Below are 25341 nucleotides of genomic sequence, written 5' to 3'. Positions count from 1 at the left end.
CCCAGATATACAAAGTATGATTTTTAATTAATCATCATCCCATCTTTATATTAAATTATATTTATCCTATAGTATTTTATGTTTTGTGTATATAGATACATCCACATCGTCTCAAAACATCTACTCGGCTCCATTCATGAAGCACTCATGAAGCATTAGCAAGGGCTCTAGGGTTGATGAGCTAATAAGAGACCTCGGCGGGAGGATCCTAGTGCAGTTTCAACATTCGTAGTGGAGGGCATTGGATTTTTATTATCCGCTTTTCAATCATTGGGTGGGCTTTGTACTAAGGACTTGGAGGTGAAGATGGACAATTCAAGCCTACAACCACCATCACATACCTATTGCTTATCCTTATATTGAGGTAAATATTATAAATTACTCAATTGAATTTTCTTGGGCCCCATTTTGTTTTCCTACCCACTCCAATTTTCTAATGGTGAATTTTAGAATTTTTTGGGGAAACTTGTAGTAGAGGATAGACAAGAGCAAACTCTTCCAATTTTATTTTATTTTATTTTTTTGCTCGAAGAGCTTTTGCCAATGAATTTTTCACTTCAAACAACGAAAAAATTCGATGGCAGAAGTTTTTTTTTTCTTGCAGTGAAATTTATTATTCCACCCTTTTACAAAAGAATAACCTCATTTATATCAAATCTCTTCAATTCCTCATGCATTTATTGACATTTCTACTTTGGTGTAAATTTAACTTTCTTTGAGTTGATTCTTGAATGTTACTTTGGTCGTTGCAATAAAAACCATATTTTACCTTCAACAGCCAAATAATTACAATTAAAGAAAATCATCCTACCTTGAAGCAAGTAATTAGGAATTTAATGATGACTAAAATGTATAATTTAATGATGAATCTTTTATTTTCTCTTTAAATGAAATCTAAAATTTGTAAATTAATGAAAAAATAATAAATTTGTTGTTAAATGACTTGGCCATGAAGCTTTTAAAGACGAATATTTTAAGGTAAAACTTATGAAAAATGCCTGATATAATAGTGTAACACGTTATAACAATGAAATGAATATGTGATCATTAAAAACTCCTCTCCAAATAATTTTTTAGGTCGAATATCACAATTTTTACCGATAAAATTGATTTTGTCTCGATCAATTTCATTGCCAATCTACAATTTGGAGTAAACTTTTCTAGCAATTAGCAGAGAGCAAAAAAAAAAAGAGATTTTAAACCCTAAACCCTAAATCACTCCAGATTTTTAGAGTAGCTTTCAATGTATTCTGAATCGCAATTAACAACTCAGGGTGAATTTTATACTCCATTACCTCTTTTCTTTATTATTGCTTTCCCAAATGGGTAGCCTTCAGAATCCTACCACCTACCAGATTGGTTCACTTGTCATGCATAAAAACTGAATCATGCTAAACTAAACTATAGATAACTCAACTACCATAATCTGGTCTCATAATGCAGAAAATCCAGATCGTCTTCATCCCATTAGAAAATCCTTTTTCATTGCAGATGATCCACAGTTTTACCAGCGGGCTTTCACTGGTAGAGATTCAAATTTTCTTTCAGCTAATTTTAATTTTCTCTGGTAGAGATTTGAATTTTCTAATAGCGAATTTTAGAATTTGTTGGGGAAACCTGTAGTACCTCTTCTAAGATAACTAAACTACCATAATCTGGTCTCATAAAGCAGAACATCCAGCTCATATGGACCCAACTTCACAATATGATGATTGGAAGCTGAAAATCCTGCTTAGCAGAGAAGGAATTACAGGAATAACGTGCGTCTTCATCCCAACAAAAGATTTTGTAGATAATGCATTTCCGGGAAGAAAGAAGAAAGACCAGAAGAGCATGTTACTCGCCAAGGAGAACACGTCCAGAGGGGTTTAAATAGCGACACCAAGGCTCTGAGTGACCAGAAGGTTCGGTGATAATGGCTCTTATTCTCCATTTTTCCACCATTCCTGCCCACACAACCTCCTTTCCACCCAGGATACTGACGGCTCCTCGTTACAGAACTTCCAGGCGCATTTCATGTACCCTAACGACGCAGTCATCGGACCTGACGGTCGATCGAAGAACGGCGAATTACGCACCAACAGTCGCAAACAACGACTTCATCCAATCGTTATCGAGCAACTTCGAGGGAGAGAAGTACAGGAGCAGAGTGGAGGAGCTGACAGATTACACGAAGCGTCTGCTAGAATCGGAGAAGGATCAAGTCACTCTGCTCCAGCTAGTTGACACCCTTGAACGTTTAGGTCTGGGCTATCTCTTCCGAGACAAGATCAATGGAGTTCTACGTGCAATACTCAGCAGCTATAATGGTGGAACGAAGACAGACCTGGATCTTTACTCCACCGCCCTCCTGCTTCGTCTCTCCAGACAAAATGGGATCATGGTAGAGGAAGGTATGGTATCAGCCAGTTCTACTTCACCAGTTAAACTGTAAAGTCGACACTGACATTTGTGTGGAAATAGATGTGTTTAGCAGATTCATGGACGAGAAGGGAAGTTTCAAGGCAAGCCTGTGCAGAGACACGAAAGGAAATCTAAGCTTGTATGATGCCTCTTTTCTTGCTTTAGAAGGGGAACCGATATTAGATGAAGCTAGAGCTTTCTCAACGAAGAACCTCAAAGACGATCTCAAAGGCAGCCTGCAAGAAGAGCTAAAAAACAAAGTAGTGCATGCGCTGGAGTCTCCCTTCCACTGGAGTGTTACAAGCTTAGAGGCAAGATGGTTCATAGAGGCATATGGGAAATCAGAGGACAAGAATCCCAAGTTACTTGAACTAGCCAAGTTAGCCTACAACATGCGGCAAGCCCAATACCAAATCGAGCTTAAAGCAGCGTCCAGGTAAAGCTCAATTTACCTTGAACTGAACCACACTTTTAGTTATCAGATCTTTTCCGATAGCTGAATGAGACGGAGCCACAACAATCCATTCATGTAACACTCACTTAACCTTGATTCTATCTCATGTCGAAATGTGGCAACTACATATTTTTCTACTTTTCACAAACTATTATTACTTCTTGATTCAAGCAAAAAATTATTTTTGGCAAAAACCATTCAGCAAAACATAAAATTTGTTTACCTGTTTGTCCAGGTGGTGGACTAATACTACCGTTCCACATAAGTTGAGCTTTTCAAGAGATCGATTGGCCGAATGTTTCTTATGGGGGCTTGCCATGACTCATTTACCTGAATATGGCTATACTCGATTCGTATTGACGCAGGCTAGTCAGCTCATAACCACCATTGATGACACTTACGATCTATACGGATCAATAGATGAACTAGAGCGATTTACAGATGTCATTGAAAGGTAGGTCCACCTTTCATTTTGAGGTACTTGCAGTTTAAACCCAATCCATGCATGCTCTGAGACTCTCATGGGGTTTTACCAGATGGGATATAAATGCCATTGACAAGCTTCCACAGTACATGAAGATGATTTGTTTTGCCCTCTTCAACAGTGCCAACGAACTGGCATATACAAGTCTTAAAGAACAAGGATGGAACATTGTGCCTTGCCTTAGCAAATTGGTATCAAACCCAATGTCTCTTCCTCAAGTTTTATATTTAAGAATGTCGTAGAAGCACGAGGGCCGATCCAATACAAAAAGCCATTTGTTGAGAAATGGCATCTTAGCCGTCCAATCATGATCTGATGGCTGACATCGTATTTCGCATATTTCGCACCAAATAGCTTTTCGTATTGGATCAGCCCTCATCGAAGCACTATCTAATCTTTAACTTTATGGTTATGTAGTGGGCAGACCTATGCAAAGCATACCTGAAAGAGGCAAAATGGTACAACGAAGGGTACATGCCTACACTAGATGAATATATTGAGAATGCAGTGATATCGATATCCGGGTCGGTGATGTTAGGCAATGCTTACTTCTCATTGAAAGCAAATATAACAGATGAGACATTACGAAGTTTGGTTAACCTACCAGAAGTAATCAAATGGTCATCACTCATCCTTCGACTCTGCGACGATTTAGGAACTTCAATGGTGCTCCCTTCTCTAGCTCTTAAATTTTTTTTTCCTTCTTTTCTTTACTGATAGTAATCTGTCCAAGCTCTAGGAAGAAATGTCAAGAGGTGATGTTCTCAAGTCAATCCAGTCCTCCATGCGTGACAATGGAAGTACGGAGGACGTTGCTCGCCAACATATAAGGAACTTGATCAGTGATGCTTGGAAGAAGATAAATAAAGATCTGATTCTTGAATCTCCTTTCCCTCGAGATTTGGTTGACGCTGCGTTAGGTCTTGGGAGAATGTCACATGCGTACTACTACAGAGGAGATGATGGCTTTGGAGGATCCCGTAAGGAAACTTTCGACTTTTTTAACAAATTATTGGTTCAGCCCATCCCTCTGGATCACTGAGCTCTTCACAAAGACTGAAGAATGCAGCATAAACAAAAACAGAGTTTTCTATACCATTTACTATTACACATCCTTCATTTGATTGTTTGATGGCTACCAGAGCAGAGGCGTATAAAGAAATTGAACGTTGAATGTTTGAGATGTCTTCTTCATGCTATTATTAAAGTATGTTTGTCATACCTTATAATAAACAAAAACTATGAATGAAACTAGTCTAATTACAAACAGCCATTTGTAGTGTCGAACCTGAATATTCAATAATACACCAAGGGCCTCCTATTGGTGATACATCAGCTAGCAGTTTGTCTATTAAAATGTGGTCCATTTTATATCAATAATAGAGCACTTAAAGCTAGCAACACTATCACTAGTATAAGAACCTGGATTTAGTACCAGGGACATATCAGATCTTGGACGATCATCTTGCATCGAAATCATGCTTCAATTTTCCGCCTATTAGCAATACAAAGTTGGAGAGAAACTTGTGGCGTTGGCAAGAGCAATTGGTTTTTTATTGGGCTTGATGCCAATTGCTAAGTACACATCTGAACTGAGCTGAAAGTTTGAAGTAACTTGAATGGTTACAAGCTACAATACCGATGTCAAAGCCACAAGGATAACTCAGAGAGCAGAATCCATATATATGAATTAGACAACATTACCAGCTAACAAATTGAAGTTTCACTACCGGTAAACAGAGGCCCAAAAACAAGACAGCAAAACTGAAGTAGATCACAGGATCAGCACCAACCTTCACTCCAGAGCAGTTCCTCATGTAATAGTCCTCTGTCACAGGAACAGGAACAGTATGAGTGAGATCAAATTTCTTTGCACTTAAGAATCAATACAAAAGAATGAGATAAAGGATCAAGTAACACAAGAGACCAAGATTAGGTCAAGCTCAGGTCAGCAATTTCATTTTCAGCTTAGATCCTCAGTAAAGTAATTATTCACTTGCAACATCTTAGGAAATGCTAAGTGCTCATGAATAGAGTAAAGCAACAATGAAGTCCAAGAAATCTGTCTAACAAGACAACCGCAACTGCAAGCCTAAGACCTTCACATTCCAAGACAAGTCTGAAGAAACAGGAAGACTTACAAATTTTATTGAACACAACAATATCACAGCTCTGAATGTACTCATTTGCGGGTTCGGATGTGAGGTGGTCTTCAATAAGGTTATCAACGGACACCAAGTCATCCACAATGCTCATCATGATCTGCAACTTTTCTTCTTTGCAGGGGCCTTGGCAGCTGCAACCCGTTCTTCAGCAGCCTTCTTTTCCTCTACTATCTCTTCACCAAATAGATCTAGATCGTCATCATCATCCTCAGCTGGAGCCTGAAAATCATTGTCCATGCACTTCATCAGGATTCTTTAAATGCTATGGAAGACATTCAAATACCAATGCCATAGTAAATCCAACAAAAAGACAAAATGGATGTAAGGTTATTCTGCTGTTATTTTCCATAGAAAACTCAAAACATGCAAAATAACATTGAGCACGGACTTGCCTAGATGTAGTCTAGTCCCTTAAGCATTTTAGACCAAGGCAAAACTGTGTGTCAAGAAGAGAGCAACAGGGGCAAGAAATGGATTTCATGAACTACAACCCGGTTAAAAGCTTCAGGCAGGACAACCACCTAAAAGATCACCGGGAAACAATAAAATAAATGCAAGCTGCAAAAGGAGCTTATATGGTGTTCTAGTGTCCGCTAAAGACAAACTTAAGGACCTACCTTCTGGTCAGCAATTGATTGGGAAGAAGGGGCCTCTGCAACAGAAGCAAACTCAACAATTACACCCTTACCTTCTCCAGACACACCACTGCATATTCAAGAGACTGAATATTATTAGAACACCTAATAAATAAAATTAAAAAGAAAACAAGGAAGGAATTTAATGTTCAAGTGCTCACCTGATTCTTATAAATGCATCAATGGGGTTATACCAACGAGAAACATTAATGTACTCAGCTGATGGGCCTTGAGAAAGAGTTGAATAAACAAGGAGATCATCTTTTGAAGATTGATACCAGAAACACTGCAAAAAAAAAAAAAAAAAAAAAAAATATTGATTGAATTCTGAGAAGAATGTAAAAATTAGTGATCCGAGCAACTCAGAAAATTACCCAGTAATGTAACTGCGGGAAAGAAGGTACTCATCAAGCTTTTTGATGGCTGACTCTGAGTTAAGGTTGGACAAAGTAACCACCATTACTATGACGATGATTTGGACTTTTCCCACGGAAGTGCAGAAAAAGAAGGCTAGTCGAACCCTGTACTACTGAAAAGCCCCAATTGATTAAACTGTTACTACTTAGTGAATTTGAAATATGAACATTAATCATAGAACCAAATGCCACTTCTACTGTCCCAAAAACAAGAGAGAATGAAAACACATAACAATCTGAACTCTACAAAAGTCAAGACATCGTTTAGTTACAAACATCACTAGGTTGACAGCCGAGGGAAACACAATAAGACCCATCTAGACTACAACTATTATTCTATTGACAGCAATTTGGATCACTTTTCCTTTAAGGCATGATAAGCTTGTTAGGAAATTCTGAAATGCAGTTTTAGACAATCGTCATGATATCGGTTGAGCAAAGTAAAGAATAATTGTACTTAGCATGCAAAACATCATCGCATCTTTCAGACAAATTACACCATGAAGTTCAATCGAGTAGCCTCTTAAACCATGATGGACGAATTCAAAGTCAATTTGAAGCTTAATGGTTTACTTCAATTTGTCATGGTATCATAGCGGGTTGCTTGAGGGACGAATTCAAAGTAAATTTGAAGCTTAATGAGTTAAAAAAAATTGTCAAGAAGAGAGAGCATTCAAGGGAGGAAACTCAGGTAAAGAGTCTTCCTGTCCTTCTTTCGATTTCTTTTTCTTCTTTGATGTAAACTCGTGGAGAATTTATAATTTGGTTCAAGCATGGAAATTGGATTTTAATGGCTAGACAATGTTGTGAGAAGAGAGTTCTTATGGAGAAGAACTCGAAACTTGTTTTTAAATCTCTAGGAACTTTCGCAAGGGAGTAAAATTAGTGTTTATTTGTTGTTGGACTCAATTTATGTATGGTTGATTGTTTTTTATCTGTCCTGCATATTTTAAAAACCATTTAATCAAAAGCAATGTAGTTTTCAATATGTGTAGAGTAGTGGAGCTATAAGTTTCATGAGACTAAGTGTTTGCATGCAATAAGGAGTTTTCCATAGATGAAATGCATGTGAGCAAGTTGTGTTGTCTACCTATTTGTGTTCGTTTATGAATTATGTTTATTATTGTGGAATAAAAGTTGCACTAATTATGGCATATATAGTGTTTTTAGTAGTAGGGCGATTCACATATTTAAGGAGTTGATGTAATGACTGAAGGAGAAGCAGTGGTTAATCCAATTATTAGTTCAAAGACTTCAGGCAAGGACTGAAACTTTAGAAAGGCTGCCATAGCTCGATTTAAAGGAAATAACTATTTACTTTGGGTAAGAGTTATCGATTCATTTATTTATGAAGATCCACCTACCTTTATAACTTTTGAATGGAGAGTTGGGAATTTGAAGGTGATGTCTTGGCCCTTGAGTTGTATAAGTGCAATTGGCCATTACAAGTACTTGACAAAAAGGTTAGCATTCAACCATTGTAGTCAATAACAGTAATTCAAATTCTGTAAACAAAGGTGATGGTTCTAGAGGTCGAGATCGAAGTTGAGGGGAAGGATGATGTAGAAGTCAGTTTGATACAGTACAATGTTCTCATTGTAGAAAGCCCGATCATTTTTTTTCCTATAAATACAGGGAGAAATTTGAGAAACCTACAAGAAATCAATTAGTGCAAAGTGGTAGTAATAAATCGGATGTTGTGACTATGAATAAGGATGGCTTACATCAGTTTGTTTAACAATATTCACAGAAATCATCTACTTCTTCCAAAGCACCAAATCATGCATCTACTTAATTCTTCCACTAATATAGCCACTCTTGCTCAACATGTATGTCAACCTTGTTTACATCATCTTCTCCTTCTTGAGCCATTGATTCAAAAGATATAACTCATATGCCAATTATTCCATCTTTATTTTCTATATTGTCATATGGTAAGAATCTTGGTCACGTGACTTTAACAGCTAGTATTCATCCATTATAGTTGGTGTTGGTTCACTTTTCACTTCTTCTTTGTCTCTTTCTTATGTGTTACATATATCTAAATTTCCTATTAATCTTCTTAATGTTAGTAAACTTACTCAAAGTTTAAAATGCTCAAAGTTTTTGCTAATTCTTTCACTTTGGACAGCTGATTCTTGCTCTTCCATGCATATTTTTGGAAACATTGGAAATCTCTCAACCTTGTCCCCTTGTCCCACTAACCAAACTGTTTCTATTGCTGACAACTCACAAACACAAGTCCAAGGCGTACGTTCTTCTACACTCTCCTCATCTTTACATCTCTCTAATGTTTTCTTTGTTCCTCAATTTCTATTGGCTCTTATGTCAAAATAGTCAAATTATTATAAAGCTTTGTAGTTCATAATTTCTTTTTCCACTCATTGTGTCTTTCGGGATAACCTAACCAAACGGGTGATGGTGAAGGCTGTTTGGAATTAGACACCCTAATTCCAAACTAATAAGAACAATAATAATAAACGCATAAGAAATAAAAAGTAATCACGAAAAAACACAACAAGATTTATACAGATTAACCTCAAAATGAGACTGCGTCCTGTCTTCACATGATGAAATAGTTTACAGGAGAGATCGCACACACTTATAGGTGTTGTTTTTCTCTAATCTCTCTAGGCTGCAACAGATGCTCCTCGGGTGATAAAACCCTAATAGCAGGGCCCCAAATATAAAGAGGAAACTAGGTCAACATTGATACAAGAGTAAAATTTCAAAATTAGCTTAATGAAGTAGCAATTAATATATTATGAACCTGGCAGGGGTTCCCTGCCCCCCTTCCAACTCCCATGGAAACCTTACCGCGAAGGTCGATCTGTGTACCGATTCAGTGTAGGGCATTGATTAGGCTCCACAACTTAATAATCTCACACTTGGAGACTAATCCATCATCAATATCTCCTCTACAGCGGCAACAACTTCTCAATCCTTAGAGATAAGTTCAACTGAAGTTTCACACAACTTCAATTTCTCAATCGTAAGAGTCATTGTCAACATATCAATCGGATTTTGACTCCCTTGAATCTTCTCAAGTGCTAAGACTCCATCCTCCAGAGACGATCTGATGAAGTGATAAAGCATCTGTATGTGCTTTGTTCTGGCATGATAAGCAAGATGCTTTGCTAAATGAATAGCTCTCTGACTGTCACAATACAACACATTTTGCCCATGCTTGAGACCTAATTCTTCCTAAAAAGACTACAACCATACCATCTCTTTGTTGGCTTAAGTCACGAAGACATATTTTGCCTCAGTAGTGGCAAGAACAACTATCTTCTACAACTTAGAGACCCAACTAACTGCTGAATCACCCAATGTGAATACATTTCTAGTGGTACTCTTCCTACCATTAATGTCTCCAGCCATGTCAGCATCTTCATAACCCTGTAATCCCAAGTCTGACTTTTTGAAACATAAGGTTGAGTCTGTAGTGCCTCTCAAATACCTGAGAATCCACTTCACTACTTCCCAATGTTGTTTACCCAGATTACTCATATATTTGCTCACAACTCCCACTGCATGAGCTATGTCTGGTCTAGTGCACACTATAATATACATGAGACTACCCATAGCAGAAGCATAAGGCACATTGGCCATGTGGGCTCGCTCCTGCTCTGTAGAAGGTGACTGCTCCTTAGATAGCCTAAAGTGACTGGAGTACTTACTGGTTTTGCATCATTCATGTTGAATCTATTCAGCACCTTCTTCATATATTCTTCTTGTGACAGTTTCAAGACATTGATGTCCCTAGTAATCCTCATCCCAAGGATTTGTTTTGTAGTACCCAAATCCTTCATTGCAAACTTTTGGGACAACTCCCTCTTTAACTTATTTATTTCCTATTTGCAAGCACCTGCTATCAACATGTCATCAACATATAGCAGTAGAATGATGTAGGAGTCATCAAGCTTCTTCACATAACAACAATGATCTGCCTAGCACCTCAAGAAACCATTACTACTCATAAAGGTGTCAAACTTCTTATACCATTGTCTTGGAGCTTGTTTAAGACCATACAAGATCTTTTGAAGTTTACAAACCATTTTCTCCTTTCCTTGTGCTTTGAAACCCTATGGTTGCATCATGTATATTTCTTCCTCCAAATCACCATGAAGAAACTATTTTTACATCCAACTGAGTACATGTCTTCATTTGCCACTAGTCCAAACATTGTTTTAATACTAGTCCATTTTACTACTGGAGAAAAAATCTCAGTGTAGTCAATGCCTTCTTTTTGTTGAAAGCCCTTTACAACTAGTCTTGTCTTGTACCGCTTGCTGCCATCATGTTGTCTTTTATTTGTACACCCATTTTTTCTGCAAGGCCTTATTCCCTTTTGGTAACTAGGTTAACTGCCATGTCTGATTGGATAACAGTGGGTCCATCTCATCCCTCATGGCCAATTCCCACTTGGTTGATTCATCAACTTGCATGACTTTCTCATAACTCTCTGGTTTACCTTTATCAGTCAATAAAATATAATTCAGTGCATGGGAGTACCTCTGTGGTGGTCTACTAGTTCTGACAGATCTCTTGAGTTCAGTCACATGAATATTCTGATTTACTTTTGGGGGTATGTTTTCTTGGTCTTCCTGAGCAATATTTTCCATCTCAATAATTGGACGATCTCCCAACTTAAGCACTTTTGACTTCTTAGATTCATCACTTGTGCTCTTAGACTCTATTCTGAACCTGTCTTTATAAAAGGCACCTTCATTGAAGATCATGTCCTTGCTCCTATAATTATACAACTTTGGTTATCCCATAAGCCATAACCAAACTATGTACCACCATAGCCAATAAAGAAACATATCTTAGATTTAGTATCAAGTTTACTTCTAACATCAGAATTAATATGAATATAAGAAACACAACAAAAAAACTTTCAAGAAAGAAATGTTTACCTCTTTGTTGCTTCAGACATCTTCTGGTATTTTTTAATCCAATGGTGTTGAGGGACCTCTGTTGATCAAATAGGTAGTGGTGCTTATAGTCTCAGACTAGAACATCTTTGGCAATTCCTCGTAATCACATGCTCCTCGCATGCTCGTTCAAAGTCTTGTTCATCCTTTCAACCACACCATTTTGTTGAGGTTTTTCCAGGAATGGTCTTCTTCATCTTGATTCTATTATCAACATAGTACCACTTGAAATCATCATCTATGTTATTCTCCCCCAGACACTTCACCTTCAAATTTGTCTCATTCTCAACCATTGTTCTCCATCTCTTGAAGGTATCAAAGACATCGGATTTATTTTTTAGGAAATAAACCCATACCTTTCTGCTTGTGTCATCAATAAATGTCACATAGTAATTAGAAACACCAAGGGAGGTAACATCTGAAGGTCCCCACACATCTTTGTGAATCAACTCCAATTTTTCTCTCTTTTGCTCCTTTCCAGCCTTAGAAAAGCCAATCCATTTCTTCTTGCTGAAAATATAGCCTTCACACAAACTGTAGTTTACAGTTTTCAACCCTGGTAATTTCCCTTTCGATTGAAGCACTTTGATTCCCTTCTCACTCGTGTGACCGAGTCTATAATGCCACAAATAAAAATCAGTAATAGCATCAGCAACTGCAACCGTGTCTCTACAACTGGAAGTGATACAGAGTTCCAGTTTTAACTTCTCGTACAACAACCATGGCTCCCTTTGTGAGTGTCTAGGCAACACCATTTAAAGTCACATTATGATCTTCATGATCAAGTTGCCCTACTAAGATCAAATTACGCATAAGTTTTGGTACATGTCTCACCTTGTGAATTTTCTACACTTATCCATTTGACATCCTCAAACTGACATTACCAATATCGACAATATCCTAAGGTTCTCCATCAACAAGATACACTTTCCCGTGATCTCCAACAACATAACTCTCCATGATCTCATGGTGTGTAGTGGGGGTGAAAAGATGCTCCTAAATCTAACACCCAAATAGTCAATAGGGCTACCAAGCGACAAGAGTAAAGCATCTTGTACTTCTTCAGTCACCGAATTTGCAACATCATTTTTCTTTTCATCCATCTTTGGTGCTCTGCTGTTCTTCTTTAGGTGACCAGACTTGCCACAATTCCAACACTCCACATTCCTTCCAAATTTGAACTTGCTTCTTCCATTCCTTGACTTCCCTCTAGCGTTGCCCTTGTTGGAATTCCTCTCGAAGTTCCTGCTTCTAGTATTGCCACATGGGAAAACTTAGATGTCGGCGATCTTCGGATTCCTTTCTACAAACTTCCTCTACAAGAATAATATCCCAAACATCATTAAAGATCAAATTTCCATATCCTACAAAGTTGTTGACTGCATCCCTCATAGGCTCCCAACAATTTGGCAGAGACACCAAAAGAATTAAAGTATGAACCTCATCATCAAATTTAGTTTGAACAAAGGTCAATTGATTGACAATCGTGTTAAACTCATTCAAATGTGATGCCACTGATGTATTTTCTATCATCTTTAAATTGAAGAGTTTTTTTCATGAAATGTACCTTATTATTTGCATAAGGCTTCTCATACATGTCAGACAAAATCTTCATCATCCCCGCTGTGATTTTCTCTGACGCCATGTTGTGAGCGACATTTTTTGACAGTGTTAACTAGACTACTTCCAACACCTGTCTATCAAGGAGATTCCACTCCTCATTTTTTCATACCTTCTGGTTTCATATCCATAAGTGGAGCGTGCACCTTTTTACTGTATAAATAATCTTCAATCTGCATCCTCAATAACGCAAAATCCAAACCATTGAACTTGTTGATTCCAAGTGTCAATCCTTCTCCACCAGCCATTACTCTCAATCACAAACCAAAACTCTGATACCACTTGTTATGAATTATACACCCTAATTTCAAACTAAGAAGAGTAATAATAATAAATACAGAAGAAAGAAAAAGCAAGCACGAAAAAACACAATGAGATTTATACAGGTTCGCCTCAAGGTGAGACAACGTCTTGTGTTCCGCCGCTGCAGTAATCTACTATGAAGATGAAATAGTTTGCAAGAGAGTGTGCACACACTTACACGTGTTATTTTTCTCTAATCTCTCTTGGCAGCAACTGATGCGCCACGGATGTTAAAACCCTAATAGCAGGATCCCAAATATAAAAAGGAAACTAGGCCAACCGTTATACAAGAGTAAAAATTCCAAACTACCCTTAATGAAACAATAGTTAATATATCTTGGACCTGGAGGGGGTTCCCTACCCCCTTCCAACCCCCACGAAGACCTTATCGCGAAGGTCGATCCGCGTACCAACTCAGCGTAGGGCGTTGATTAAGCTCTACAACTTAACAGAGGCCATGAACGAGGATGACTCTATTATCCAGATGCTGAAATCATCTCTATACTTGTTACATCAATCCAAATGGCACAATTAACTTACAAACTCTTGTCTCTTCTTTACATTTTGATAAAAGTTTATCTTGTGGCTTTTGTCACTTAAACAAACATCACAAAAGTGTATTTCCTTTCCTGTCCTAATTAGTTTAGTTTTAGTCATTTCTCTTTAATTCACTTAGATGTATGAGGACCATTAAATGTTTCTAGTGTTACTCAATCTCAGTAGTTTGTTATCTTTGTAGATTATTATATTTGTGTTACTCGATTGTTCTTAATGAAAGATCATTCTAAGGTGTTTGATATCTTTACATAATTCTACAGAAACCAATTTTAGAAAAAAAATAAAAAAAATTGTGTCAAATAATGCCAAAGAATATCTTTCTTAGTCATTTTATCTATTTTATAGGAAAAAAGGAATTATTCACTGAACTTGATGCACCTATATATCATGTAGTAGAATGGTGTAGCAGAATGTAAAAACAAACACTTATTACAAGTGGCACGAGCTCTGTTATTTTCCATGAATCTTGCCCACTATTATTAGCCTCATGTTGGTCTCATGGCATGTTTTTCGACTTGCCTTTTTCAGTTTCAAACACATCTCCTTTTTCTAACTTTCCCTTAACCTCGGCCCTTTTCATCTTCCTCCTAAAGTATTCGGATGTCTTAGTTTTGTTCATGATTTTAGTACCAATTGAAATAAACTTGATCTCAAAGCCTTAAAATGCATGTTCCTTTACAGTTCTAAAAATCAAAAGGGGTATATATGCTATCTAGGCCAATATCGCACCTTTATTCTCAGACTTATTCTGCCCTTAGGTTTCACTCTACTAGTTGGGTTGCCTAGACTACTAGCGCCGTTGAACTAGCAATTAATGCATCTACTTTGCCATCTTGACCCCGCTAATAAATTATTTGAAAAAATTATTTTAGTTTTCAAAATGTAATTTATTGGTACACATTTCATTACCTTCTATTTACTGTAATAAAATGTCAAAATTTTATATTAATTATTTAAGAATTCTTTTTCTAATGTAATTAACACCTGTCATTATAGATTAAAGATACTTTCTAATTTAAAAAATACAAAAAATCATATTTTATTAATAAATGGAATGTAATAAAATATATGGTGAAATAATATTTTAGAAAAAAATATACTTTTTTAAATATTTATAAAATTTGAAAATATCTTAAATCGATAATGAAACGTGTTAAAAAGATTAGAATATGATTTTTAATAAATTAATATAATTTTTTATATTTTATTAAAATAAATAGATGGTAATAAAACATGCATCGACAAAGAAGATTTTTAAAAACTAAAATACTTTCTTAAAACTGTTTTGAAATTTTAAAATATCTTACATCTATAATGAAATGTGTTAAATAGATTAGAATGTAATTTTAAAATTAATTAATATGTAATTTAATATTTTTTATTATAAAAGAGAAGGTAATAAAATATGTACCAATGAATATGATTTTTAAAAACTAAATTAAGTTTTTAAAAAATATTTTATTAAATTAAATAATATCTTAAATTGATAATGTAAGGTATTGATTATATTATAAAATTATTTTTAATAATTAATAAATAAATTTATATTTTAATTATATTAGATCAAAGGTAATGAAATGTTTAAAAATTTTAAAACCAGAAATTAATATTTATTTTTTAAATTAAAAAAACTTAAATAAGTAATGAATGGAAAATGGGAGAAAAATGTATGCTGATGCGTCACATTGATTATGTGGCATGACGACATGTTGTACACTATTCGATGACATGGTGATGTGATGCTGTGTCAAGTGACATGGTATTAATTCCTTTAGGTGTTGAAGTGGCATTATGATGTGGCACCACATAAGCGGTAGGAGAGCAATAGGAATATTAAGAAAAATCTGCAGCACCTAGAAAACCCTTTATACCAATCGAAAACCATTGAAAAAAATTATACCCAAATTTTTTTATATTTAACCCAAATATTTAAGTATTTTTTCCAATTTAATTTTTATAGTTTTTATTTGAATTCCTCTTGTTCAACATAAAATTTCAAGGGGTAAAAAAGAAGTAACTATTTCTCTTATTGCTCCAATAGAAAATTAAAAGAAAAACAGATGTCAACAAATTTGATAAAAAGAATTTATGTTTTAATTTGTTGAATGACTTTTTACAAGAAATTTTGTTTGAGAAAAATGATTAATTATTTTTCTCAAATTCTGACCACACTAAATGAGTGTAGGAATAAAAGGAGTTCAAATTTGCTATTCCGCATGTAGTAATAAGTCATATTTCTGATCAATTAAGTACGAAAATATGAATGAGACACATTAACAAGGGTTAAACACTCATCATTTTCTCTGATCATTAGTCATTACTACTAATCTGGTTTCGTATGTAGTAATATAATGTCTTTAACCTACCCAAACATCTTAGGGTATTTTTAACTATCATACCTGATGTTATTAGGATAAATTGAATTTAATAACAAAGATATCACTTGCATATTTTGATATTGAAACTAATTTGGAATATCATAACCCAAATATGTAGATTATTTTTTTGTTTCATCAATATATCCTAAATTTTCTTTTGATTCATGCAAAAGTACAAGGTAATGCTATCTCTAGTTTTTTTTAAAAAATAATAATTATGTAAAAGAAATTTTCATATTTTACAATATGGTTACTTAATTACAAGTCTATAGTGGAGCAACTAATATATTTCAAAGGGAAAATAACCAAAAAAGTGAACAACTAAACCTAAAATACATTTTTTTATTTAAAATCAAGGTTAATTATGGATTATTTTAGTGCATTTTTCTTAGATGTTGTATTTTCAGGTAGAATTATCTAGATGTAATATTTTCAAATACGTAGAATCAAATTCCAAGTACGACCCTCTCAAGTTTAACGAAATTTTTTTTATGTGGAATGTGGTTTGTCTTTTAATAGTTCATATATGTTATATATTTTAAAATTTAATTAATATTGAAATAGTTTATTTTTTAAAATCAATAAAGGAGGCCCTCCACCTTCCCCCTTGATTCCTTAACTTGCTATTGACAATGGAAGAGAAAATAGCATGGCAAGACTTCTTTTCTCAGGACCTCATTATTTAAGGTTAGAAATTCCTCCCCCCCAATGGTGGAAGTGGAATAAATAAGGAAGGAGGGCCAACCAACCCTTTTGAATACAATTTTTGAATCATTTGCTATTCTTACTATAGAATATTAGTTTTATTTAATTTGAGGGAATGTGACATTCATCTACTAATTCTTAGCCTCAAGTACTTATTTGGAAATATCACTTCTAGTCGACATCTTTCTTTCTCCCTCGATGCCATATTTTAGTCGATTATTGAAAAGAATATCAATCTAACTTGGCAAATTTTTAACTCGAATTTTAAATTACCAAAGTCCTTACTAAGCCTAGTTTAAACACTTGAATTACAATAAGCTTCCGCTATAGATTTGTTCCTCCTCTCATCATGCAACGTTCTCCCTCATTGCAATTTATCCCTCCTTCCTATGGCATGTACATTTTGTTATATACATCTACTCTCATTTCTCTTTTACAAACTTGTTAAATCTTAGGATTCCATTATCAATATCAAAGAACCTTGGAGTGAGATAAGTGAGGAAGGAGAAATTAATGAGAGAGTGAAAAGATGAAGGCTTGAAGTAAAGAAGAGGAGAGTACATCAGTTTGCTGAATCAAAAAATCTTTCATTGGCATAAGCACGTTATAACAACTCAGGTTGAATTTTATACTCCGTTACTTCTTTTCTTTATTATTGCTTTCCGAAATGGGTAGCCTTCAGAATCCTACCAGCTTTCCGAAAACTGAATCATGCTAAAAATGGATGCGTATAGATAACTAAACTACCATCTCATAATGCAGAAAATCCAGCTCATATGGATCCAACTTCGCAATACGATGGAAGGAAGCAGAAAATCCAGATCGTCAGCTTAGCAGAGAAGGAATTACAGGAATAACGTGCCTCTTCATCCCATCAAAAGATCACTATAAGGACAACTTAACTAGATCGCTTTTCACAGACCAGAATGCGATGCAGACATGCCACCACCCTCTCATGCAGATGCAGATGCCGAAAGAAGAAACACCAGAAGAACACATGTTACACGCCATGGATAACACGTCCAGAGGGGCTTAAATAGAACTAGCCAAGTTAGCCTACAACATGCGGCAAGCCCAATACCAAATCGAGCTTAAAGCAGCGTCCAGGTAACTGAATGACGCGGATCCACAATTTACCTTGAACCGAACCACACTTTTAGTTATCAGATCTTATCCGATAACTGAATGAGACGGAGCCACAACAATCTATTCATGCAACACTCACTTAACCTTGATTCTATGTCACGTCGAAATGTGGCAACTACATATTTTTCTACTTTTCACAAACTATTATTGCTTCTTGATTCAAGAAAAAAACTATTTTTGGCCAAAACCATTCAGCAAAACATAAAATTTGTTTAAATGTTTGTCCAGGTGGTGGACTAATACTACCGTTCCACATAAGTTGAGCTTTTCAAGAGATCGATTGGCCGAATGTTTCTTAGGGGGGCTTGGCATGACTCATTTACCTGAATATGGCTATACTCGATTTGTATTGACGCAGGTTAATCAGCTCATAACCACCATTGATGACACTTACGATCTATATGGATCGATAGATGAACTAGAGCGATTTACGGATGTCATTGAAAGGTAGGTTCACCTTTCATTTTGAGGTACTTTCACTTTAAAACCCAATCCATTCATGCTCTAAAACTCTCATGGGGTTTTACTAGATGGGATATAAATGCCATTGACAAGCTTCCGCAGTACATGAAGATGATTTGTTTTGCACTCTTCAACAGTGCCAATGAAGTGGCATATACAAGTCTTAAAGAACAAGGATGGAACATTGTGCCTTGCCTTAGCAAATTGGTATCAGACCCAACGTCTCTTTCTCAAGTTTTATATTTAAGAATGTTGTCGAAGCACGAGGGTTGATCCAATACAAAAAGCCATTTGGTTCGAAACGGTATCTCAGCCGCCCAATCATGATCAGACGGCTAACACAGTGCTTTGCATGTTTCGTACCAAATAGCTTTTCGTATTGGATCAGCCCTCATCAAAGCACTATCTAATCATTAACTTTATGGTTATTTAGTGGGCAGATCTATGCAAAGCATACTTGAAAGAGGCAAAATGGTATAATGAAGGGTATATGCCTACACTCGATGAATATATTGAGAATGCAGTGATGTCGATATCAGGGTCGGTGATGTTAGGCAATACTTATTTCTCAATGAAAGCAAATATAACAGATGAAACATTACGAAGTTTGGTTAACCTACCAGAAGTAATCAAATGGTCATCAATGATCCTTCGACTCTGCGACGATTTAGGAACTTCAATGGTGCTCCCTTCGTTACCTCTTAAACTTATCTTTTTTTTTTTTTATCTTATTTTCTTTACTGATTGTAATCTATCCAAGCTGTAGGAAGAAATGTCAAGAGGTGATGTTCTCAAATCAATCCAGTGCTCCATGCGTGACAATGGAAGTACAGAGGACGTTGCTCGCCAACATATAAGGAACTTGATCAGTGATGCATGGAAGAAGCTAAATAAAGATCTGATTCTTGAATGTCCTTTTCCTCGTGATTTGGTTGATGCTGCGTTAGGTATGGGGAGAATGTCACATGCGTTGTACTACAGAGGAGATGATGGCTTTGGAGGATCACGTAAGGAAACCTTCGACATGTTTAACAAATTATTGGTTCAGCCCATCCCCCTGGATGACTAAGCTCTTCACAAAGACTTGAGAATGCAGCATAAGCAAAAACGAAGTTTTCAATACCACTACACGTCCTTCATTTGATTGTTTGGAAGCTACCAGAGCAGAGGCGTATAAATAAATTGAACATTGAATGTTTGAGATGTCTTCTTCATGCTATTATTAAAGTAACAAAAAACATGAATGAAACTAGTCTGATTACAAACAGCCATTTGTACTGCCCAAGCTGAATATTCACTAAAACACCAAGGGCCTCCTATTGGTGATACATCAGCTAGCAGTTTTTCTACATAAAATGTGGTCCATTTTATCTCAAGAATATAGCACTTAAAACTAGCAGCACTATGACTAGTATAAGAACCTGGATTAGTACCAAGGGCATATCAGATATCGGTCGATCATCTTGCATCAAAACCATGCTTCAATTTTCCACCTATTAGCAATACAAAGTTGGAGAGAAACTTGAGGAGTTGGCAAGAACAATTGGTTTTTTATTGGGCTTGATGCCAATTGCTAAGTACACATCTGAACTGAGCTGAAAGTTTGAAGTAACTTGAATGGTTATAAGCTACAATACCGGTGTCAAAGCCACAAGGATAATAGAGAGCAGAATCCATATATATGAATTAGACAACATTACTAGCTAACAAATTGAAGTTTCTCTACCGGTAAACAGAGGCCCAAAAACAAAACAGCAAAACTGAAGTAGAACACAGGATCAGCGCCAACCTTCACTCTGGAACTGTTCCTCATGTAATAGTCCTCTGTCACAGGAACAGGAACAGTATGAGTAAGATCAAATTCCTTTGCACTTCAGAACCAATACAAAAGAATGAGATATAGGATCAAGTAACACAAGAGTTCAAGATTAGGTCAAGCTCAGGTCAGTTATTTCATTTTCAGCTTAGGTCCTCAGTAAAGTAATTATTCCCTTGCAACATCTTGGGAAATGCTAAGTGCTCATGAATAGAGTATTGCAACAATGAAGTCCAAGAAATCTGTCTAACAAGACAACCGTAACTGCAAGCCTAAGACCTTCACATTCCAAGACAAGTCTGAAGAAACAGGAAGACTTACAAATTTTATTGAACGCAACAATATCACAGCTCTGAATGTACTCATTTGAAGGTTCAGATGTGAGGTGGTCTTCAATAAGGTTATCAACGGACACCAAGTCATCTACAATGGTCATCATGATCTGCAACTTTTTGATCCCATACCGAACTGGTGCAAGCTTGGCTGCAAATACCCAAATATTAAATTAACAAAACATAAAAGGCAACACAGACGCACCTAAATGCCAATATCCAACAAGAAAAAGTAGAAAAGAAGCATCAACATACAGGCTCCCCAAAGCAAGCCCTCCATCTTAACACTCCTTACTGCTTCTTCAAGTTTTTGCATGTCAGTCTCATCATCCCAGGGTTTCACATCCAACAGCACAGAAGACTTTCCACCAGGAGAACAAAACCAATTCAAATTTCAGAATAAAACATCTAATCACCAGCATTAGTAACATGTAACAGACACACAAGTTTCATTTCCAACTCACAAACAAGGAACTGTTGTGTTTGCATAACCTTTTCACTGCTTCAACTATTTAATGATGTGAATTTGTGCCTCTCTTTTTGCTATCAACAGCTTACAAAATGCCATCTCCGTTTCTATTCAATATGGCTAGATGTAAATGAAGAAAAACCTACTCTCTTTCTTCTTTGCAGAGGCCTTGGCAGCTGCAACTCGTTCTTCAGCAGCCTTCTTTTCCTCTTCTGTCTCTTCACCAAATAGATCTAGATCGTCATCATCATCCTCAGCTGGAGCCTGAAAATCATTGTCCATTCACTTCATCAGGATTCTATAAATGCTAGGGAGGACATTCAAATACCAACGCCATAGTAAATCCAACAAAAAGACAAGATGGATGTAAGATTATTCTGCTGTTATTTTCCACACAAAACTCAAAACAAGCAAAATAACATTGAGCACGGACTTGCCTAGATGTAGTCTAGTCCCTTAAGCATTTTAGACCTAGGCAAAACTGTGTGTCAAGAAGAGAGCAATAGGGGCAAGAAATGAATTTCATGAACTACAACCCGGTTAAAAGCTTTAGGCAGGACAACCACCTAAAAGATCACCGGGAAACAATAAAATAAAGAGAATTTTACCAAAATAACAGTTTGAAAAATCTTATTTTTGAAAACAACGACAACATCAATTTATTTTCAAAAATATCGAACTTTGACCAGTCCACTTATATGTGGACAATCAAATGCGACACGTAAGCTTTGACTGCTTACGCGCGCCACATCATCAATGCGATACAGTAGATTAACACATCATCTGCCACGTCATTATAGTTGACACGTATTCTACCACGTCATCTGCCGCATCATTACATGATCAAATTTTGAATAAATTTTAAAAAAATCAAATACACTTTTAATTACCTTATATTAAAAATAATAAATTATTAAAAAAATTAATAAACAATTAAAAAATTAACTCTTACTTATTTAACACCATTTAATATCAATTAAAATATTTATTAATAAAAAAATTATTGTTACACTTTTTATTTCTTCATATTTTAAAAAATAAAATAAAATAAGTAAATTAATTAGATTTAAAATATTTATAAATTAAAAAAATACAAAAAAAGTTATTTTAGAGTTTAAAAATACAATTTATTTGTATACTTTTTATCACCTTATATTCGAAATAATAATATTTTAAAATTTTAAAATTTATAAATAGAAAAAATCTAACTCTTACCCATTTATTATGGATTTCAAATATTTATAAATTTAAAAAATCTTACTTTTAAGTCTTACCCATATATTATCGATGTAAAATATTCAAAAAATTTATTTTAGAGTTTTAAAATAAAATTTATTTGTATACTTTTTATCACATTATTTACAAAATAATAATATTTAAAAATTTTAAATATTTATAAATAAAAAAATCTAACTCATACCCATTTATTATGGATTTAAAATATTCTAAATTTAAAAAATCTTACTCTTAAGTTTTACCCATATATTATCGATTTAAAATATTAAAAATTTAAAAAATATACAAAAAAATTATTTTAGAGTTTAAAAATACAATTTATTTGTATATTTTTATCACCTTATGTACAAAATAATAATATTTATAAATTTAAAATATTTATAAATAGAAATAATCTTATTCTTTCCCATTTACTATGGATTTAAAATATTTATAAATGGAAAAAATTTTACTCTTAAGTCTTACCCATATATTATCCATTTAAAATATTTATAAATTAAAAAAATATACAAAGAAGTTGTTTTAGTGTTTAAAAATATAATTTATTTGTATACTTTTTATCACCTTATGTACAAAATAATAAATTATTAAAAAATATATTATTTTATTAAAAATCTTACAAAACAATAATTTTAATTTGGCAGAAATTTCATTAACATAAAATCAGAAATTAAACAGTAAATCACAATAAAATAAATACAGTAATTAAACACCTAAATTCAAATCAATATTATAATTAAAGACAATAATTAGATTCAATTATCAAAAACCCTAAAAATCACCCTCCTAAATCGGCTTCTGAAATTCAAATTCGGGTTTGGGGGGTGAGTAGGGCTTCGGTTTTGAGAGAAAGGGGCGGCGAGAGAGTGAAATGATAGGGTATTAAGAGAGGGAGCAGCGAGAGGATGAACAAAGGCGGCGAGAGAGTGAAATGATAGGGTATTAAGAGAGGGGGCGGCGAGAGGATGAACAGAGGGGAACGGAGAAGAAGAACGAGAGATGAGGCTGAGACGAAGAGAGAGCGGTTGAGAGGGGGGCGGCGAAGGCGAGGGCGAGGGCAAGCGGCGGCAGCAGGAGAGCGGTTGAGAGGGGGGCGGCGAAGGCGAGGGCAAGGGCAAGCGGCGGCAGCAGGAGAGCGGTCATGGCCGAGCGGCGTCAGCAGGGGAGCGGCGGCAGCAAGGGAGCGGTCGTGGCCGAGCGGTGGCAGCAGGAGAGAGGGCGAGAGGAGAGGATAGGAGAAAGATTGAGGAAGAAACATTAGAACGAAAAACAATATAAAGGAGGGCTTACGTGGCACGAGCTGACGTGGCGAAAGATGACGGGGCAAAGAGGGAAATTGATATTGACGTGTCAGATGACATGTCAGATGAAGTGTAAAATAATGACGTGGTAGCCCATGTGTTCAACTACCATATCACACTGATGAGGTATCGACACGTAAGCAGTCAAAGCTTACATGTTGCCTTTGACTGTCCACATGTACAGTGGACTGGTCAAAGTTCGGTATTTTTGAAAATAAGATGATACCGTCGTTGCTTTCAGAAATAAATTTTTTCAAACTGTTATTTTGGTAAAAATCTCTAAAATAAATTCAAGCTACAAAAGGAGCTCATATGGTGTTCTAGTGTCAGCTAAAGACAAACATAAGGACCTACCTTCTGGTCAGCAATGTATGAGGAAGAAGGGGGCCTCTGTAGCAGAAGCAAACTCAACATTCACACCCTTACCTTCTCCAAACACACCACTTCTTAAAGAGTAAATATTAGAACACCTAGAAAATAAAAAGTAAAAAGAAAACAAGGAAGTAATTTAATGTTCAAGTGCTCACCTGATTCTTAGAAGTGCATCAATGTGGTTATACCAACGAGAAACATTAATGCAGAAAATCCAGCTCATATGGACCCAACTTCGCAATATGATGGATGGAAGCAGTAAATCCAAATCGTCTTCATCCCATCAGAAAATCCAGCTTAGCAGAGAAGGAATTACAGAAATAACGTGCGTCTTCATCCCATCAAAAGATCAAGATAAGGATAACTTAACTAGATCGCTTCTCACAGACCAGAATGCGATGCAGACATGCCACCACCTCTCATGCAGATGCAGATGCCAGAAAGAAAGAAGAAAGACCAGAAGAACATGTTACACGCCATGGAGAACACGTCCAGAGGGGCTTAAATAGCGACACCAAGGTTCTGAGAGATCAGAAGGTTCGGTGATAATGGCACTTAATCTCCATTTTTCCACCGTTCCTGCCCACACAAGCTCCCTTGCACCCAGCATACAGACGGTCGATCGAAGAACGATGAATTACGCACCAACAGTCGCAAACAACGAATTCATCCAATCATCATCGAGCAATTTCGAGGGAGAGAAGTACAGGGGCAGAGAGGAGGAGCTGACAAATTATTGTGAAACAGAGAGAACTGAAAAAAAAATAACAGAGATTCAAATAATGATTTTCCGATGATGTATTCTTCTCCGTTTAGGAGGCAATTTATAATACATTACATACTGATTTTAGGATCAATTTAGATCCTAAAATCAAGGAATAGATTACAAGATCAAGGAAACAATCCATTTCCTACAATCACGTTAATCAATTTACAACCAGCTCATTACAGGCTTGCAAACACTCCCCCTCAAGTTGGTGCATAGATATCGGTCATGCCCAACTTGTCAATTATACCATGAAATGCCTTCCCTGATACGGCCTTCGTGAGCATATCAGCTAGCTGACTCTTAGATTGAATGAAGGGGAATTGTATGATCTTTGCATCGAGGTTCTCCTTGATGAAATGACGATCAACTTCAACATGTTT

The 25341-nt window shown here is 35.8% G+C and overlaps 2 protein-coding genes and 2 pseudogenes across 2 annotated transcripts; 2 read left to right on the top strand and 2 right to left on the bottom strand.

Moving 5' to 3' along the window:
* Positions 1-1883: 1883 nt before the first annotated feature.
* LOC137965562 (alpha-terpineol synthase, chloroplastic-like) lies at positions 1884-4528 on the top strand. Its single transcript, XM_068811828.1, has 6 exons — positions 1884-2393; positions 2464-2839; positions 3093-3311; positions 3394-3532; positions 3759-4007; positions 4081-4528. Exons 1-6 carry the CDS (start codon positions 1916-1918, stop codon positions 4381-4383), a joined length of 1764 nt encoding a protein of 587 aa, XP_068667929.1. The 5' UTR covers positions 1884-1915; the 3' UTR covers positions 4384-4528.
* A 311-nt stretch (positions 4529-4839) lies between these two features.
* LOC137966369 (elongation factor 1-delta-like) lies at positions 4840-6601 on the bottom strand (annotated as a pseudogene).
* An 11513-nt stretch (positions 6602-18114) lies between these two features.
* On the top strand, positions 18115-19735 carry LOC137966368 ((-)-alpha-terpineol synthase-like). The gene is made up of 5 exons (XM_068812955.1): positions 18115-18165; positions 18433-18651; positions 18735-18873; positions 19100-19348; positions 19433-19735. The coding sequence occupies exons 1-5, from the start codon at positions 18122-18124 to the stop codon at positions 19733-19735; spliced, it is 954 nt and encodes a 317-aa protein (XP_068669056.1). The 5' UTR covers positions 18115-18121.
* Positions 19736-20394: 659 nt separating this feature from the next.
* LOC137966367 (elongation factor 1-delta-like) lies at positions 20395-24672 on the bottom strand (annotated as a pseudogene).
* Between the last annotated feature and the right edge of the window lie 669 nt (positions 24673-25341).

Source organism: Aristolochia californica, unplaced genomic scaffold (genome assembly GCF_029961685.1).
Source record: "Aristolochia californica isolate CCGP_79_NKW_82.1479 unplaced genomic scaffold, dmAriCali1.0.hap1 SCAF_5, whole genome shotgun sequence".
In the NCBI taxonomy this organism is placed as follows: domain Eukaryota; kingdom Viridiplantae; phylum Streptophyta; class Magnoliopsida; order Piperales; family Aristolochiaceae; genus Aristolochia; species Aristolochia californica.
Note: the sequence above shows the minus strand (reverse complement) of the source record. Positions and strands in the feature narration are given on the sequence as shown.